The sequence below is a fragment of the Hemiscyllium ocellatum genome, chromosome 8 (assembly GCF_020745735.1).
Source record: "Hemiscyllium ocellatum isolate sHemOce1 chromosome 8, sHemOce1.pat.X.cur, whole genome shotgun sequence".
NCBI classification, from domain to species: domain Eukaryota; kingdom Metazoa; phylum Chordata; class Chondrichthyes; order Orectolobiformes; family Hemiscylliidae; genus Hemiscyllium; species Hemiscyllium ocellatum.
In genome coordinates, this window is record NC_083408.1 from 75858980 (window position 1) to 75875816 (window position 16837).

The 16837-nt window shown below is 42.0% G+C and overlaps 1 protein-coding gene across 1 annotated transcript in view; it reads right to left on the bottom strand.

Annotated features, from left to right (window-relative positions):
- LOC132818198 (60 kDa lysophospholipase-like) overlaps positions 1 to 16837 on the bottom strand; it is a 108742-nt gene that overhangs the window by 9710 nt on the left and 82195 nt on the right. Inside the window, exon 13 of the mRNA XM_060828975.1 lies at positions 13118 to 13204. Within this exon, the coding sequence (XP_060684958.1) occupies positions 13118 to 13204 (87 nt within the window). The remainder of the gene's footprint in view (positions 1 to 13117; positions 13205 to 16837) is intronic.

A 16837-nucleotide genomic window follows, 5' to 3' on the forward strand; every position in this document is an offset into this window, starting at 1 on the left:
AAAAATCTTCAATGTCCTTTCATTGGCATCTTTTTTTTTAAAAAATGCTATCCGCAATCTTTCTAACTCAAGTCAACAAAAGTAATTAGATATGGAATTGTCATAATCATAAACTCAAGGAGTATTTATAATGTACATGTTCTTTCTCATTCATTACATATCAATTGAAGATTAATATTTTGCTTACTGTAATGGCAAATTATTGCACTGAAGCACTGCAGCATCGGGTGCTATTGTTAACTGTTTTATCTCTTCAGATACTGGCCTCTTCTTCAAAATCACTATTAATCTGCCTCTCCTCAAACATCAACCTTTGACCATAAAGCTTTAAACCATAGAGCAGAAGTAGGCCATTCAGCACATTAAGTCTGCTCTACTACTCAATGAGGTCATGACTGATCTGATAATCCTCGGCTCCATTTTCCTGCATTTTCCCATAATAATTGATTCCCTAACTGATTAACCATATGTATGTCAGCCTTTAGCAACCTAGGTTCAACAGCCCTCTGTGGTAAAGAATTCCACAGATTCACTACCCTCAGAGAAGAAATTCCTCCTCATCTCTGTCTTAAACACACAATGTTCATTCTGTAATTATACCCTCTTGTCCTAGATTCTCCCTCAAAGGAAAAACAAACATTTTTACATCTCCCCGATCAAATCTGAGAGCCACTCCTTTTTTGAGATATTTTCAGTGTTGGAGCTGATTTCCTTAAATTCTAGGAGAAGTAATTGCTGCTTTGTAAGCTGATGCATTGTTTCAGAACTTTGGGAATAAAAAAAGATCAAAACAACAACACTTTAAAAAGGAGGAAGACAGAAAAATGCAGTGACCACAAGTGCATGAATCAAATGGAGAATTTAACATGCACTGCTGTCTGACTCAGCAGTGAATCTGCACAGCTGACTTTTCTGCTGTTTGATTTCAAGTATCTCTGGACATCAAAGTTTGTTTGAAGAAAAATGAGCAAAAAGCAAAATTCACAGCTGACCTTCAAGAAACCTGTGTCAGAGAGCTTACAGCAGGGAAGCAACTATGTGACCTTTTACAGTATTACCTTACTGATGCATTTTGTAAACTTACAATAGTGAGTGGAGTGGGTTCTTTTTAATTCTATGTTTTATTGAGATCTGTCTCTTGATTAAAATTTCTTGGGTCTGTAAATTGTTAAGATGCAAAGATAGCCTTTAGCAGAGTGATGCGCTCTTCTATTGGATGTGGGCGAATAGAGAGAGTACTAATGATGATGTGTGGTTGTGAATTGGATCACATGGATCAGTTGGCGTGGCAGTTAGAGGCAATGAGGAATTTACAGGAGCTGGGGGTATGATGCAGGAAGGGAGATAACCAAAGATACAGCCATGTCTGTGAGTTACTTCTAGGAAAGGTAGGAGAGAGAGGCAGGTCACGCAGAGTCTCCTGCGGCTATCCCCATCTCAAACAAATGTGCTGTTTTGGAAAATGTAGGGGTTGATGGATTCTCAGTGGAATGGAGCACTGATAGCCAGGTTTCTGGTACTGAGACTAGCTCTAATACAATGAGGATTCCAAAGATTCCAAGCAATCGGTGGTGATAGAGGTCTCTCTAGTCAGAGGCACAGACAGATGTTTCTGCAGCTGACAGTGAGACATCAGAATGGTGTGATGCCTCCCTGGTGACAGGATCAAGAATATCTTGGACAGCGTGCAGAACATTCTCAAAGGGGAGGGAGACAAGCAGGAGATTGTTCTATACATTGGAACTAATGACATAGAAAGAGAAAAGGATGACATTCTGAGGAGAAAATATAGTAAGTTAGGCAGGAATTCAAAAAGGAGATCCTCAAGGTAATAGTATCAGGATTACTCTCAGTGCCATGGGCTCGTTAGTTTGGAAACTGGAGGATAGAACAGAGAAATGTGTGGCTGAGGAGCTGGTACAGAGGAGAAGGATTCACATTTTTTTGATCATTAGAATTTTTTCTGGGGTAGTAGTGACCTATATAACAAGAACGGATTGCACCTGAATTGGAAAGGGACTAATTTACTAGTAGGGAGATTTTTTAGAGCTGTTTGGAAGGATTTGGGATCAAGGGAGATAGTGAGGAAAGAGGTCAGTCTGAGACTGGTACATTTGGGGGAAAGGGGCAAGTCAAACAGTCAGGGTAGGCAGGACAGGAGTGATAAATGAAACTGCATTTATTTCAGTGCAAGAGGCCTGTCAGTTAAGGCAGATGAACTGAAGGCATGATTGGGAATATGGGACTGGGATATCATAACAATTATGGAGATGTGGCTCAGGGATGAAAAGGACTGGCAGTTTAATATTCCAGGGTGTGGATGGTAAAGGAAGGATAAAATGGGGGGCAAGAGAGGAAGGGGAATGGCATTTTTGATTAGGGATAACATTACTGCTGTAGTTTGGGGAGGATATTCTTGGGAATAGGTCCAGGGAAATTATTTGGGTGGAACTGAGAAATAAGAAAGGGATGATGACTTTATTGGGATTGTACTATAGACTCCCTAATAGCGGGAGATTGAGAAACAAGTTTGTAAGGAGGTCTCAATTATTTGTAAGAACATTCAGATATAGGACGAATGTGCAAACTCCACTTTGGCAGATGCACAAGGGTGGAACTGAAACCATTCTCCTGGCACTGTGAAGCAACAGTGCTAACCACTGAGCCACTGTGGACATTGAACAAGGTTATCTGAGATTACAAAGAGATCTTGATTAATTGGGTCAATGGGCTGAGGAATGACAGACAGGAGTTTAATTTTGATAACTGCGAGGTATTGCATTTTGCTAAAACAAACAAGGGCAAGACTTATACGATTAAAAGTTTGGCCTTGGGGTGTACTGTAGAACAGAGACCTAGGAGTTCAGGTACAGAATTGTTTAAAGTTTGCGTCACAAGGTGATTAAGAAGGTATTTAGCACACTTGCTTTCATTGCTCAGATCTTTGAATATAGGAAGTGGGATGACATATAGAGATTATACAGGACATTGGTGAGGCTTCTTCTGGGGTACTGTGTCCAGTTCTGGTGTCCCATTATAGGAAGGATATTATTAAGCTGAAGAGGACTCAGAAAAGATTTCCAAGGATTTTGATGGGATTGGAGAGTTTGAGCCATAGGGAAAAGCTGAAAAGGCTGCATTATTTTCCCTGGAGCATCAGAGGCAGAGGAGTGACCTTTTGAGATTTATAAAATCATGGGGGTCATGGATAGGTGGATAGACAAGGTTTTTGCCTCAGGTTGGGAGAGTTCAAAACTAGAGGGCATAGGCTTAGGGCGAGAGGGGGAAAATTTAAAAGGGACCTAAGGGGCAGCTATGTGTGTACAGAATGAGCTACCACAGGAACTGGTGGAGGCTGCCACAATTACAACATTTAAAAGGCATCTGGATAGGTATATGAATAGAAAGAGTTTAGAGGGATATAGGCCAAATGCTGGCAAATAGGTCTGGATTTATTTAGGATATCTGGTCAGCATGGACGAGTTAAATGAAGGGTCTGTTTCCATGCTGGATATCTCTATATTAATAGGGTGATAATGGTAAGGGATTTTAATGTTCCAAACTTAGGCTGGGACTGCCATAGTGTTAAAGGCTTGGATGAAGAGAAATTTATTAATTGTGTAGAGTCAGTTCTGATTTAATGCAATAGTTCTGTTCTGGTGTGATCTCATGTTTTAAGAAAATCGCACGTAGCCGCACCATTTTAATTAATGGGGCTGGAATGTAGACTTTAGTAAGGCAGTTGACAAGATTTCTCATGGTTGACTGGTTAGCAGTGTTAGATCACATGGAATAAAGGGACAACTAGCCATTTGGATACAGAACTGGCTCAAAAGTAGAAGACAGAGGGTGGTGGTGGAGGGTTGTTTTTCAGACCGGAGGCCAGTGATCAGTGGTGTGCCACTGGGATCTGTGCTGTGTCCACTGCTGTTCCTCATTTATCTACATGATTTGGATGTGAACACAGGAGGTACAGTTAGCAAGTTTGCAGATGATACCAAAATTGGAGGTGTAGTGGACAACAAAGAAGGTTACCTCAGATTGCAACAGGATCTTGGGTCAATGGGCTGAGGAGTGGCAGATGGAGTTTAATTTAGAGAAATGTAAGGTGCTGCATTTTGGAAAGGCAAATCAGGGCAGGACTTATACACTTAATGGTAAAGTCCTGGGTAGTGTTGCTGAATAAAAGAGACCTCGAAGTGCAGGTCGATAGAATAGTGAAGAAGGGACTTAGTATGCTTGCCTTTATTGATCAATGCATTGCCTATAGGAGTTGGGATTACATTTTACAGCTAAACAGGATATTTGTTAGGCCGCTTTTAGAATACTGCATGCAGTTCTGGTCTCCCCACTATAGGAAGGATGCTGTGAAACTTGAAAGGGTTCAGAAAAAATTTACAAGGATGTTACTAAGGTTGGAGTGTTGAGTCAAGATTAGATGAAGGGCGTTTGCTCAAAACATTGATTTTCCTGCTCCTCAGATGCTGCCTGACCTGCTGTACTTTTCCAGCACCTCTCTAATCTAAACTCTAATCTCCAGCATCTGCAGTGCTCACTTCCACCTTGGATTGTTTGAGCTTTTGGGATTAGTGGTACTGGAAAAGCACAGCAGTTCAGACAGCATCCGAGGAGCAGTAACATCAACGTTTCGGGCAAAAGCCCTTCATCAGGAATACAGGCAGAGTGCCTGCAGGTTGGAGAGATAAATGAGAGGACGGTGGGGGTGGGGAGAAAGTAGCATAGAGTACAATGGGTGAATGGGGGAGGGGATGAAGGTGATAGGTCAGGGAGGAGGGTGGAGTGGATAGGTGGAAAAGAAGATAGGCAGGTAGGACAAGTCATGGGGACAGTGCTGAGCTGGAAGTTTGCAACTAGGGTGAGGTGGGGGGAAGGGGAAATGAGGAAACTGTTGAAGTCCACATTGATGCCCTGGGGTTGAAGCGTCTGAGCTTTAGGCAGAGACTGGGGCTATTTTCCTTTAACTGTTGGAAGCTGAGGGGTGACCTTAGTTGTTTATAAAATCATGAGGGGCATGGACAGGGTGAATAGATAAGGTCTTTGCCCCAGGTTGGGGGAGTTCAAAACTAGAGGGCATAGGTTTAAGGTGAGGGGAGGGAGATATATCTTTGGTGGTGGGGTCAGTTTGGAGGTGGCGGAAATGACAAAAGATGATACAATGTATCTGGAGGTTGGTGGGGTGGTAGGTGGGGACCAGTGGGGTTCTGTCCAGGATATATTTCCCTCCCCTCCCCTATCAGCATTCCGGAAAGACCACTCCCTCCGCGACTCCCTCGTCAGGTCCACACCCCCCACCAACCCAACCTCCACTCCTGGCACCTTCCCCTGCAACCGCAAGAAATGCAAATCTTGCACCCAAACCTCCCCCCTCACTTCCCTCCAAGGCCCCCAATGGGATCCTTCCATATCCTTCACAACTTCACCTGTACCTCCACACACGTCATTTACTGCATCCGCTGCACCCGATGTGGCCTCCTCTACATTGGGGAGACAGGCTGCCTACTTGCGGAATATTTCAGAGAACACCTCTGGGACACCCGCACCAACCAACCCAACCGCCCCGTGGCTGAACACTTTAACTCCCCCTCCCACTCCGCCAAGGACATGCAGGTCCTTGGCCTCCTCCATCGCCAGACCATGGCAACACGACACCTGGAGGAAGAGCGCCTCATCTTCCACCTAGGAACCCTCCAACCACAAGGGATGAATGCAGATTTTTCCAGCTTTCTCATTTCCCCTCCCCCCACCTTATCTCAGTCCCAACCCTCGGACTCAGAACCACCTTCTTGACCAGCAATCTTCTTCCCGACCTCTCTGCCCCGACCCCCTCTCAGGCCTATCACCCTCACCTTAACCTCCTTCCACCTATTGCATTCCCAACGCCCCTCCCCCAAGTCCCTCCTCCCTACCTTTTATGTTAACCTGTTTGACACAACCTCCTCATTCCTGAAGAAGGGTTTATGCTCGAAACGTCGATTCTCCTGCTCCTTGGATGCTGCCTGACCTGCTGCGCTTTTCCAGCAACACATTTTTCAGCTCTTCCCTATCTGTCCTCAATCACACTTTTCATTGCCTGGGGTTTCTGGTAGTTCATGCTTTGATTGATACTCGAGTGCAGAGAAGGAAGTTGAGAATACCCATGGTGGTGGGGCCAAACATACCAAGAGATAACTGGGCATTCTTTGAAAATATGTATGGTGAGCTGTGAGCAGCATATTATGAGCTTTGCAGATGAAGTCCTTCAACTTGGTTCATGCAGTCACGGTGCATCAAACTGGACAGCACTCTGGAGTACTCTGTTCGAGTAGCAAGGAATTTTGCTATTCTTTTCTCCATCTGCACAATCACTGTTCTTAAATGCTCATGCCATTTATCTCCGAATTGTCAATATCAGACCTTGGTGGAACATTATGTTCCATACGTGTCAGAGCTCCCACTTGGTGTAACTCTGGGAGCCACCTTCAACACTAGATGGCATTCTGAACTGGAATCAGGAAACCTTACAAATACAGAAGAATGCCCTTTGGGCTCTATAACGCCACTGCCACTTGCACACATTTGGTGGATAAAGATTTAGGAAACATTAATTTCCAATCTCTCTTGGTATATCTGGATGACATATTAATTTTCAGCTTGACAATCAAGACCTTTGTAAGATGAGACATTGTCTTATCCCACGTGTTGCAGTTTAATTTGAAAGTCAAACCAAAGAAGTGCCAATATTTCTGGACAAAAGTATTGTATCTGAGTAGTCTCATTACCAAGGAAGACATTATTCTTGATGATAGAAAAATCAAAGAAGTAAAGGAATGGTCCTGGTTTAAGATGTGAGGGAGCTGTGCGGATTCCTTTGACTAGCTGGCTACTGTAGATGGGTTGTGAAAGGCTATGCACAGGTGGATGCCACATTCCATTATTTACTGAGGAAATCAGAATGCTGCAAGAATGGTTGGGAAAGAATTTACAAGAAATGACTTCCTGGGATATCACAATTTGGCATCCAATTCCTTGTGAAGTCTCATTTTAGACTTTCAAATAGAAACTTGTCTCATCATCTGTCCTTGGCTACCGAGGTTTCCATCTTCCTTTCAAAAATTTCCTTGACCTCGGAGTGATGGTATCATAGAAGGTCAGAAAAGAGTGGTTACGGCTTAGGCTAGTTGGAGTCTCAAGCTGAATGAAAGAAACATGGAGAATTACTTCAATATGACACTCAAACTGCTGGCTTTGAGATGAGCTATTTCCCAGAGGTTTAGAGACAATCTAAGTGGTGCAGATTTTGAATGATTTATTGACAACAATCTAATCGGCTGCTTTGAAACATCTGCCAAGCTGGGAGCAACAGAGACCCAGTGGGATGCTGAACTTATGCGTTTTGATTCCAGGTCTGTAAAAATTAGGGAACGTTAATCCAAAAATCTGATGCTGTCAGTTGGGAAACTGCCCATGGGAGGGAACATACCCTTTCAAAGTTGGAGCTGCCTGTGGCTGATGCCATATCCAAAGTCAAAAATAGAATTCCAATCCTAATTTCCTTTACTATTCAGATTAAGATCCAGAAGCGTCACTAAACGGCAAGAGAGGTTCTTGCAATGGATTTTTCCAGTCCTTAAACCATGGTAGTAACAGGACTGAGCACATTCTTGTACTCATGGATGTCTTGGTGCCCTTGGTGCTGCAAGTTAGTATAAATGCAGGCTTAGGTGAATACTGGACTTCATTAGTGAGGCGAGCAAGGTGAGATTCTTTATTCTTCCTTAGTCTAAAGAGGTAGAGATGGCAATTGGGCCAGTGGTGTGCTCCTCCTACCAGATGTGAGAGATGAGTAAGCAGTCTAGTATACCTGATCACTATGTCCTCAGGACGTGTGAGCGACTGCAGCTCATTACAAACCGCGTTGTTCGGTTGGAGTGGCAGTTGGACACTGAGTGGCTGCATGAAATTCTGAAGGAGGTGGGTGAGCAGTTAGAGGTTGTTGTTACAGTGGTAGCAACAACATAGGCAGAAAGTGGAATGAGGCTCTGGGGTGTGAGGGCAGCAAGTTAGGATAGTAGCTGAAAAGCAGGACCTCGAGGGTAGTAGTCTCTGGGTTACACCATTATGCCATTATGGTGCATTTCAACCTGCTAAATATGCAACCACTCGGTACACAGTCACTGTGTCCTGTGTGTCATTGTTGGGACAGTAAAGTTGAAGCAAGGGAGTGTTTAATGAGACCAACTGGTAAGTGACAGTTCCAACAATCATTGCTAAACTCAGCACAGATAATGGATCATCCCTGTCATCCATTAACTCAAGCATCATTTCAATAATTTGCCTTGGTCAACCTGGATGTTTATGTTGAGAATACCACTGATCCAGTGATGGCAGGCCTACTGGTATACAGGACCCATCTTTGGTCACCAGCCATGGTGGTGTTAAGACAATTACAAACACCATAGTCCAAAGGCAGTAGCATGATTAGAAACCCCACATTTAAAATACCTTACTCTACAGTATAGATAATAAGCTGACAGATTGTATGGAACAGTTTAAATGATTATATATACTGTACTATACCAAAATTGAAAACTTCTTCAAACCATGGATCCAATGCAGAACTAATATTCAGCATAAAACTGCAAGACAACCCTCTCCACTCATTGATAATCCCAACAGTACAAACTGTATTACTTTAAACAAACGGGAGGAATTAAAATGTGCCCATGACCAATATCTAACCTCAACATCCGGCAAAATGTTCAAGTACAATGCTCAACTGAAGGCTTATGAAATGCAGCAGAAGTTGTCAACAGATATCCAAAACTGATTATATGAGTAGTGTTTTGGATGTTGCAGAACTAAGAGACCTTAGGGTGCAGATTTAAAATTCCTTGAAGGTGGAGTCGCAGATAGATAGAATAGTGAAGAAAGCACATGGTACACTTGCCTTTATTGGTTAGTACATTGAGTAGAGGAATTGGAATGTCATGTTGTGCCTGCATGGGACATTGGTTAGACCACTTCTGGAATGCTGCATTCAATTCTGGTCTCCCAGCTATGGGAAAGATGTTGTTATACTTGAAATGGTGTGGAAAAGACTTACAAGGATGTTGCCGGGGTTGGAGGGTTTGAGCTATTGGGCAAAGGCTGAGTAGGCCGCAGCTATTTTTGCTGGAGCCTCGGAGATTGAGGGGTGCCTTATAGAGGTTCATAAAATCAAGAGGCGGGTGGGGGATGGATATGGGTAAAGGAGTCCAAAAATAAAGGGTGTAGTTTAAGGTGAGGGGAAAGATTTAGAAGGGATAGAAGGTACAACTTTTTCACACAGAGGGCACTGCATGTATGGAGTGAGGTGCTAGAGGAAGTGGTGAAGGCTGGTACAATTACAACATTTAAAAGATGAGTTTTTGAATAGGAAGGATTTAGAGGGATATGAGTCATTTACTGTCAAATGGGACTACATTAATTTAGGATATCTGGTCATCATCGATGAGTTGGGCTGAAGGGTATGTTTTAGTGCTATACAACTCTGTGACTGTATGACTATGTATACCAAATTGTATGAACGGTGCAACAAAATGTATACCAAATCAGAACAACAGCACAACATGAAACATTGAGTAATTCTAGTGCAACAGGAACTAATTACACAAACATACATCCATCTATTTATGGGCATATTTTAACTAAAAATAATGAATGGGGTAAACAACGCAATTCTGTTACTCTCACAAAATCAGCACTCAATCACTCAAGCTCTCGCATCCAAAGTTAGTAAGAGGTTTCATTTTCAAAATTGTAAAATTGACATGGATTGAGTAAAAAGACAAGGTCTTTTCCCTAGGGTGGAGGAGTCCAGAACTAGAGAGCATAGATTTAGCATGAGAGGGGAAAGATTTAAAAGGGATCTAAGGGGAAACATTTTCGTGCAAAGGATGGTGCATTTATGGAATGAGTTGTCTAAGGACATGGTGAAGGCTGGTATAATTAAAACATTTAAAAGGCATTTGGATGAGTATGTAAATAATAAGGGTTTGAAGGGATATGGGCTAAGTGCTGGCAAATAGGACTAGATGAATTTGGGATATCTGGTCGGCCTGGGTGACTTGATCCAAAGGGTCTGTTTCCATGCTGTACATCTCTATGTCTCTAATTTCACAGAGAGCACCTATTTTACACACACACTGTGTCTAAATTTAAGTGAGAAAAAAACTTGAACAAAACTTCAGAGAGGACCTGCCTTGTAAAAATTTAGCAAACCTCTAAAGCCAATTGCAATTGATTCTTCCATTCAATGACAGGTAGTGCACTTGCTGGTAACAAAAATGTTATCAACTGATGCAAATCATAGATAGGAAAACTGACTCTTATTAAGAACATCTTCCCAGCAAGCGGAGGTTCTACCATATAATTACCTAAATCGTACTAACCATAGGTCAGTAGCTTCCTCAAACTAATTCAGAATATTCATTCTGACTCCTCCAATTATGCTAGTAAAACAGTGAGTAATTGTACTGAAAGCTTCCATTTTCGATTCATGGTAACAAATCCAGGATTGAGTTTGAATGATCCAACATGAACCATTGTCATTCCTGATGAAGGGCTTATGTCAGAAATGTCAACTCTCCTGCTCCTTGGATGCTGCCTGACCTACTGTGCTTTTCCAGTGCCACACTTTTCGACTATGAATCATCGACATGTCATGTGATTTTTCTGGAGCCAACAGGGGCACTCTTGTTTTGCCTGGTCGCTAATAAGTATTTCCTCAGTGGCCACTGGTGTTGCCATCAAAAGCCTGTAATTAGGCTGCTTATTAATTGACACAAATTGGAAATGCACAGTGCACAGCCTGTACACATGAAAATTCCAATCTTAGTATGAATACTTGAGCATGACCTTGATTTGATTTGACTTGATTATTTAAGGTGCCTTATACTCAGGTTTCTTCCCTTTTATAGACTCTTCTTTAAGCTGTTTCTAGGGATTTAGGTGAGGTGCCACCCAATGTCCATTTCTCAACTTCCAGTCTCCCAATGTTCAGATGAGAATTGACAGGGACAAAGTGAGGACAGCAGATGCTGGAGATCAGAGCTGAAAAATGTGTTGCTGGAAAAGCGCAACAGGAATCCTGAAGAAGGGCTTTTGCCCGAAACGTTGATTCCCCTGCTCCTTGGATGCTGTCTGATCTGCTGCGCCTTTTCAGTAACACATTTTTCAGCATTGACAATTAACAGTCAACTTTCCCTCCTACACACTGCACATTTTTTCAGAAAAGTCAGAATATATCAGATGCGAGCATGGTGGCACAGTGGTTAGCACTGCTGCCTCACAGCACCAGAGACCCGGGTTCAATTCCCGCCTCAGGCAACTGTCTGTGTGGAGTTTGCACATTCTCCCAGTGTTTGCGTGGATTTCCTCCGGATGCTCCGGTTTCCTCCCACGGTCTAAAAAGTGCAGGTTAGGTGAATTGGCCATGCTAAATTGCCCGTTGTGTTAGGTGAAGGGGTAAATGTAAGGGTATGAGTGGGTGGCTCTTCGGAGGGTTGGTGTGGACTAGTTGGGCCAAAGGGCCTGTTTCCACGTTGTAAGTAATCTAATCATAAAAGGTACAGTTAGTAAGTTTGCAGATGACACCAAAATTGGAGGTGTAGTGGACAGCAAAGAGGGTTACCTCAGATTACAACAGGATCTTGACAAGGCGGGCCAACGGCTGAGAAGTGTCAGATGGAATTTAATTCAGATAAATGCAAGGTGCTGCATTTTGGGAAAGCAAATCTTAGCAGGACTTATATACTTAACGGTAAGGTCCTAGGGATTGTTGCTGTACAAAGAGACCTGGGAGTGCAGGTTCACAGCTCCTTGAAAGTGGAGTCACAGGACGATAGGATAATGAAGGAGGCGTTTGGTATGCTTTCTTCTATTGGACAGAATATTGAGTACAGGAGTTGGGAGGTCATGTTGTGGCTGTACAGGACATTGGTTAGGCCACTTTTGGAATATTGTGTGCAATTCTGGTCTCCTTCCTATCGGAAAGATGTTGTGAAACTTGAAAGGGCTCAGAAAAGATTTACAAGGATGTTGCCAGGGTTGGATGATTTGAGCTATCGGGAGAGGTTAAACAGGCTGGGGCTGTTTTCCCTGGAGCGTCACAGGCTGAGGGATGACCTTACAGAGATTTATAAAATTATGAGGGGCATGGATAGGATAAATAGACAAAGTCTTTTCCCTGGGGTGGGGGAGTCCAGAACCAGAGGGCGTAGGTTTAGGGTGAGAGGAGAAAAATATAAAAGAGGCCTAACGGGCAACTTTTTCACACAGAGGATGGTATGACTATGGAATGAACTGCCAGAAAAAGTGGTGGAGGCTGGTACAATTGCAACATTTAAAAGGCATTTGGATGGGTATATGAATAGGAAGGGTTTCAAGGGATATGGGCCGGGTGCTGGCAGATGGGACTAGATTGCGTTGGGATATCTGGTCAGCATGGACAGGTTGGACTGAAGGGTGTGTTTCAATGCTGTACATCTCTATGACTCGATGACTCTAATTAAAAATGATACTTAGCAACTTGATATGTGAGTTATGGTATAATGAATAGTCCACTCCTCCTCCTATTTTGGGAAACAAGTGTATTCTATATTGTCTGCTGAACTTAATATTGAGGTGGTGAGCTCGCAAAAGGAATTAACTAGAGTAAAAACAGCTCTATTATTTTAATAAAAACACAGTTCTTAATGTGGCACAAAAACCAAGTTATTACACAGTTGCATTTAATGTCAATTATACTTGATCCTGAACAACCAGTGATTTGTCCTTTATGTTCTGGTCTGACTGGGGAGAGGAAAAATAATTCCTTATTTGTGAAGAATATTGCAGATTATTCTTCTTAAGCTTGTACATTTTTATATATTTATTTTATAAATTAAACCTCTAAGACAACATTGATTTTCTCCATACACTGTCAAAAAATAGAAGCATAAACAAGGCAATTTCCATTTTAGGGGACCACAAGTCATTGAAACTTAAACAGTAACAAAAATGTTATGATGGTGGGGTTATCAAGTGAGTAATGTATGAAAATCAGGTTTCTCAGATACATGACAAATTAGAATCTTACCTGCACAATTTGGTGCCCACATTGATAATCTCCTCTTTTGAGAAATGAGCACCAGTCTGTCGCAATAACTTGATGATATTCATATGCCTGCAAATAGAAAACAGTTACACCGTAATACTTGGCAAATAAGAAAAACCAAAAAAGTAGCGCCACGGTGCTGATCCTTAACAAACTCAGAACATTAAGTGGGTCTCATTCAGAGTTGCTTGAAACTATGAAATGAGTAAAATCAATATAAAGATGGTGTTTTGCTTGGAATAAAATAAAGAATTGAATTGAAACCATAAAATTGTTTCAACAGAAATAAGTGTAACTGAGATTTTCCTTTTTTATCAACTTGAGTTTTCTTGTTTCCTCTTGATCCTTAATCTTGTCAACTATTTGTGCCCACTTCTGACTTTTGCATTACATCCACCATCTTCTGTAATCATTGTCCAATAAACAAACAGATTGAGTTAATACCATCCTCTTCAATCTTCACTCTGGTAATGTATTCCTTCCAGTTACCATTGTTTTTGACTTTCTGATGTGCATACCTAATGTGCATTTTAAACTTTTTGATCTTAATTTATCTATGATAATTTGTAGTCCTTCTTCTGATTCTGCAATTCATCTTATATTGTTAGCACACTGCAATATTTTATGTTCTTGCCTCCAAATTGTACCTCATTCATGCCTTCATTACCTCCAGAACTGACTATTCCCACAATATTCCCACCACATATCCTACATGTTACCCTCTATAAATTTGAGATCATTAAAATGCTGAGACTGTACTTTACCTATTACTCAAGTGCTCTTGGATCTATAGTAGTGTAATGATTGGAATGAGGTCAATCAGGTGGAGCTCTTTGGAAATGAATTCCTTGATGGGGGCTGTTAACTGGGTCCAATCAGGGAGTCCTGGGTTACAGATATAAACAGGAGTGTGTTTCAGGGAGAGGTGGGCACTGCAGGGAGTGGAGTGCATTATTTCCCCCTCCAACTCTATTTTGATTTAGTCCCTGCCCTCCTCTTCACTGTTTGATCACACAGTATTGCCCCTTGATGTGAAGGGCACTGCTTGTCACTGGCCACTTGGGTGTTTCTTTACTTCCTGGTGATGGAAATTTGAATAAAGATTCATGCACCGTGTGTCTTTCACTGTGTCTCACAAAAAAAAGAAAAAAAAACAAACAGGAGTGTGAGCATTGCCCTTTGATGTGAAGGGCACTGCTTGTCACTGGCCACTTGGGTGTTTCTCTTCTTCCTGGTGGTGGAAACTGAATACACCTTGTGTCTTTCACTGTGTCTCACACCTGCACACACACAACATGGGTGCTGAGGAAAAAATAAGCACTACTGCAGTTAGACGGTAGTGTGGACCATCAGAGCTTCTGTTCATTCTGAGAGCTGGCTCTGAGGGAGCTGGAGTGTCCAGGACTCTCCCTTTGCTTAAACATAAAATAAACAGGAGTGTCAGGGATTCTGTTCACTCTTGGATCCGGTTCTGAACTCGTTGGACAATGTAATATGAACTGTTCAAATTTCTTTTAACTGCTGTAGCTATATCTACATCTACTACTTCCTCTGGCAGTTCATTCCATATATGAACCACCATCTGTGTGAAAAAGTTAGGTTCTTCTTAAATCTTTCCCTTTAAATTTTACCCTGTAGTTTTGAACTCCCCCACTCTAGAGAAAAGACCTTTCTCATCTTATCAATGTCCCTCCTGATTTTATAAACTTCCATAAGGTCGCCCCAGCTTCTGATGCTCCAGGCAAAAAAGCCTATCCAGCCTCTCCTTCCAACCTCAAACCCTCCACTTCCAGTATCATCCTTGTAAATCTTTTCTTCAATTTAATAATAAAGCAGGGAGACCAGAACTATACACAGTATTCTAAAAGTGGCCTCACCAACATCCTTTACAATCACAACATAATGTCACAACTCCTATACTCAATGGTCTGAGCACTGAAGGCAAGCTCACCAAATGTCTTCGTTACCACTCTACCTGTGCAGCAACCTTCAAACAGCTATGTACCTGGATGCCGAGATCACTCTGTTCGACAACAGTCCTCAGAGCCCTACTGTTAATTGTGTAAGCTCTGCCCTTGTCCATCTTACCAAAATACAACACCTTGCATTTATCTAAATTAAACTCCATCAGATAAAATAATTTATGGAAATGGCGTATTTTCTACAGAGAAAAAAAAGGGTGTAGCAAGAGAAGATTTTTTTTAACTTTCATTCCCTATCATACGTATAGCAAAATGTGATTTTAAACAGTAATTTATATTTCTCCCAATGTTGTCATTTTCTTCCTTCTCTTTATATTTCCATTAAATAAATCACTAACTTGCAGAGTCTACATGAAATATTTTCCTTTGCTTCTGCCAACTGCCACTCACAATTGTCTGTGAAGTGTAGATCCATACATATAACTATGTCCCAGACACCATTACCAACATCCCTGGATATTGACTGTCTGACCAGCAGGATTGGCCCAGTGTAGATGGTGGTAAATTTGTTGATGGAAATTGAAGTCCCCAACCCAGAGTACATTCTGCATTCTTGTCATTCTCAGTATTTCCTCCAAATGTGGTCTGGAAGAGTACTGATTTTACGAGCTACTTGGGACCATATGTGGTACTCAGTAGGATGCTTCCTTAATCATGTGATCTTACACCATGAGACTTCATGCTATCCAGATCCAATGTTGAGGACTCCTAGGTAAGCTTCCCCCTAGCCGCACACTACTTTACCGCCATCTCTATTGGGCCTTCCCAATTGGACAGGACATATCCAGGTAATGGTGCCTTGGATACTGTCTGTAAGGTATGATTCCACGAGTACGACCATGTCACGCTGTTACTTGAAGCAGGTCTATGAAGCAAGACTATGAAGCAAGTCTTCCAATTTTGGCCTTAGCCCCATATTTTCGGAGGATAACTTTGCATGGGTTGACAGGATTTTGTTTATTTTTTATTGTTTCTGCTGTTTTAGTCAATGCTGCATGGTTCACTGGATTTCATTCCTCTTTTCCTTTCTCACAGTTGCACAACTGAACCACTTGCAAAGTCATTTCAGAGGATAGTTAAGTCAAGCACATTGCTGAGTCTGGAGTCACATGTCAGCTGGACCAGGTAAGGAAAGCAGTTCTCTTTCCCGTAGTTTGACTTTTCCTACAATTGACAGTGATTCATGATCATAATTAGAATTTTAGTTACAGATTTTTATAGAACGCTAATTCCACCAGCTGCTCTTTTTGGGATTTGAACCTTAACTAGCAGAGTTTTCCCTCGGTCTCTGGAGTAGAGGAAAGTACTCCTTCTGATTCCATCCTCCATCTTCAGCAATTGGTCCTGCTCTACATGACCTCTACTCCTTCAACAAGCATAGTGTATTTGAAGGGAATAACTTCCCATGCATCGACGTCAGGGAAAAATTGATCGTGCAGAAGCAGTGGTCTACAAAAAAAAATCATCACTTGCCACGTTACTCCTTTCCCAGTAAACATTGATATTCTCTGTTGTTGTTTTGAATTGCCAAACACTTGTCGAATTGTTGTAATAGCCAGAGACATTAGCCTCCAAGTCATCGTTAATTCCTTCATATACTGGGATCCACCTAGCTGTTGAACCTATGTTCATTTGTGCAGAAAAGCAGCAAGACCTACTATTTTCAGTACTTGCCTGCCTCTTTTCCTGAAGTAGTAGACAAGAACTTTCGAAAGCTGAT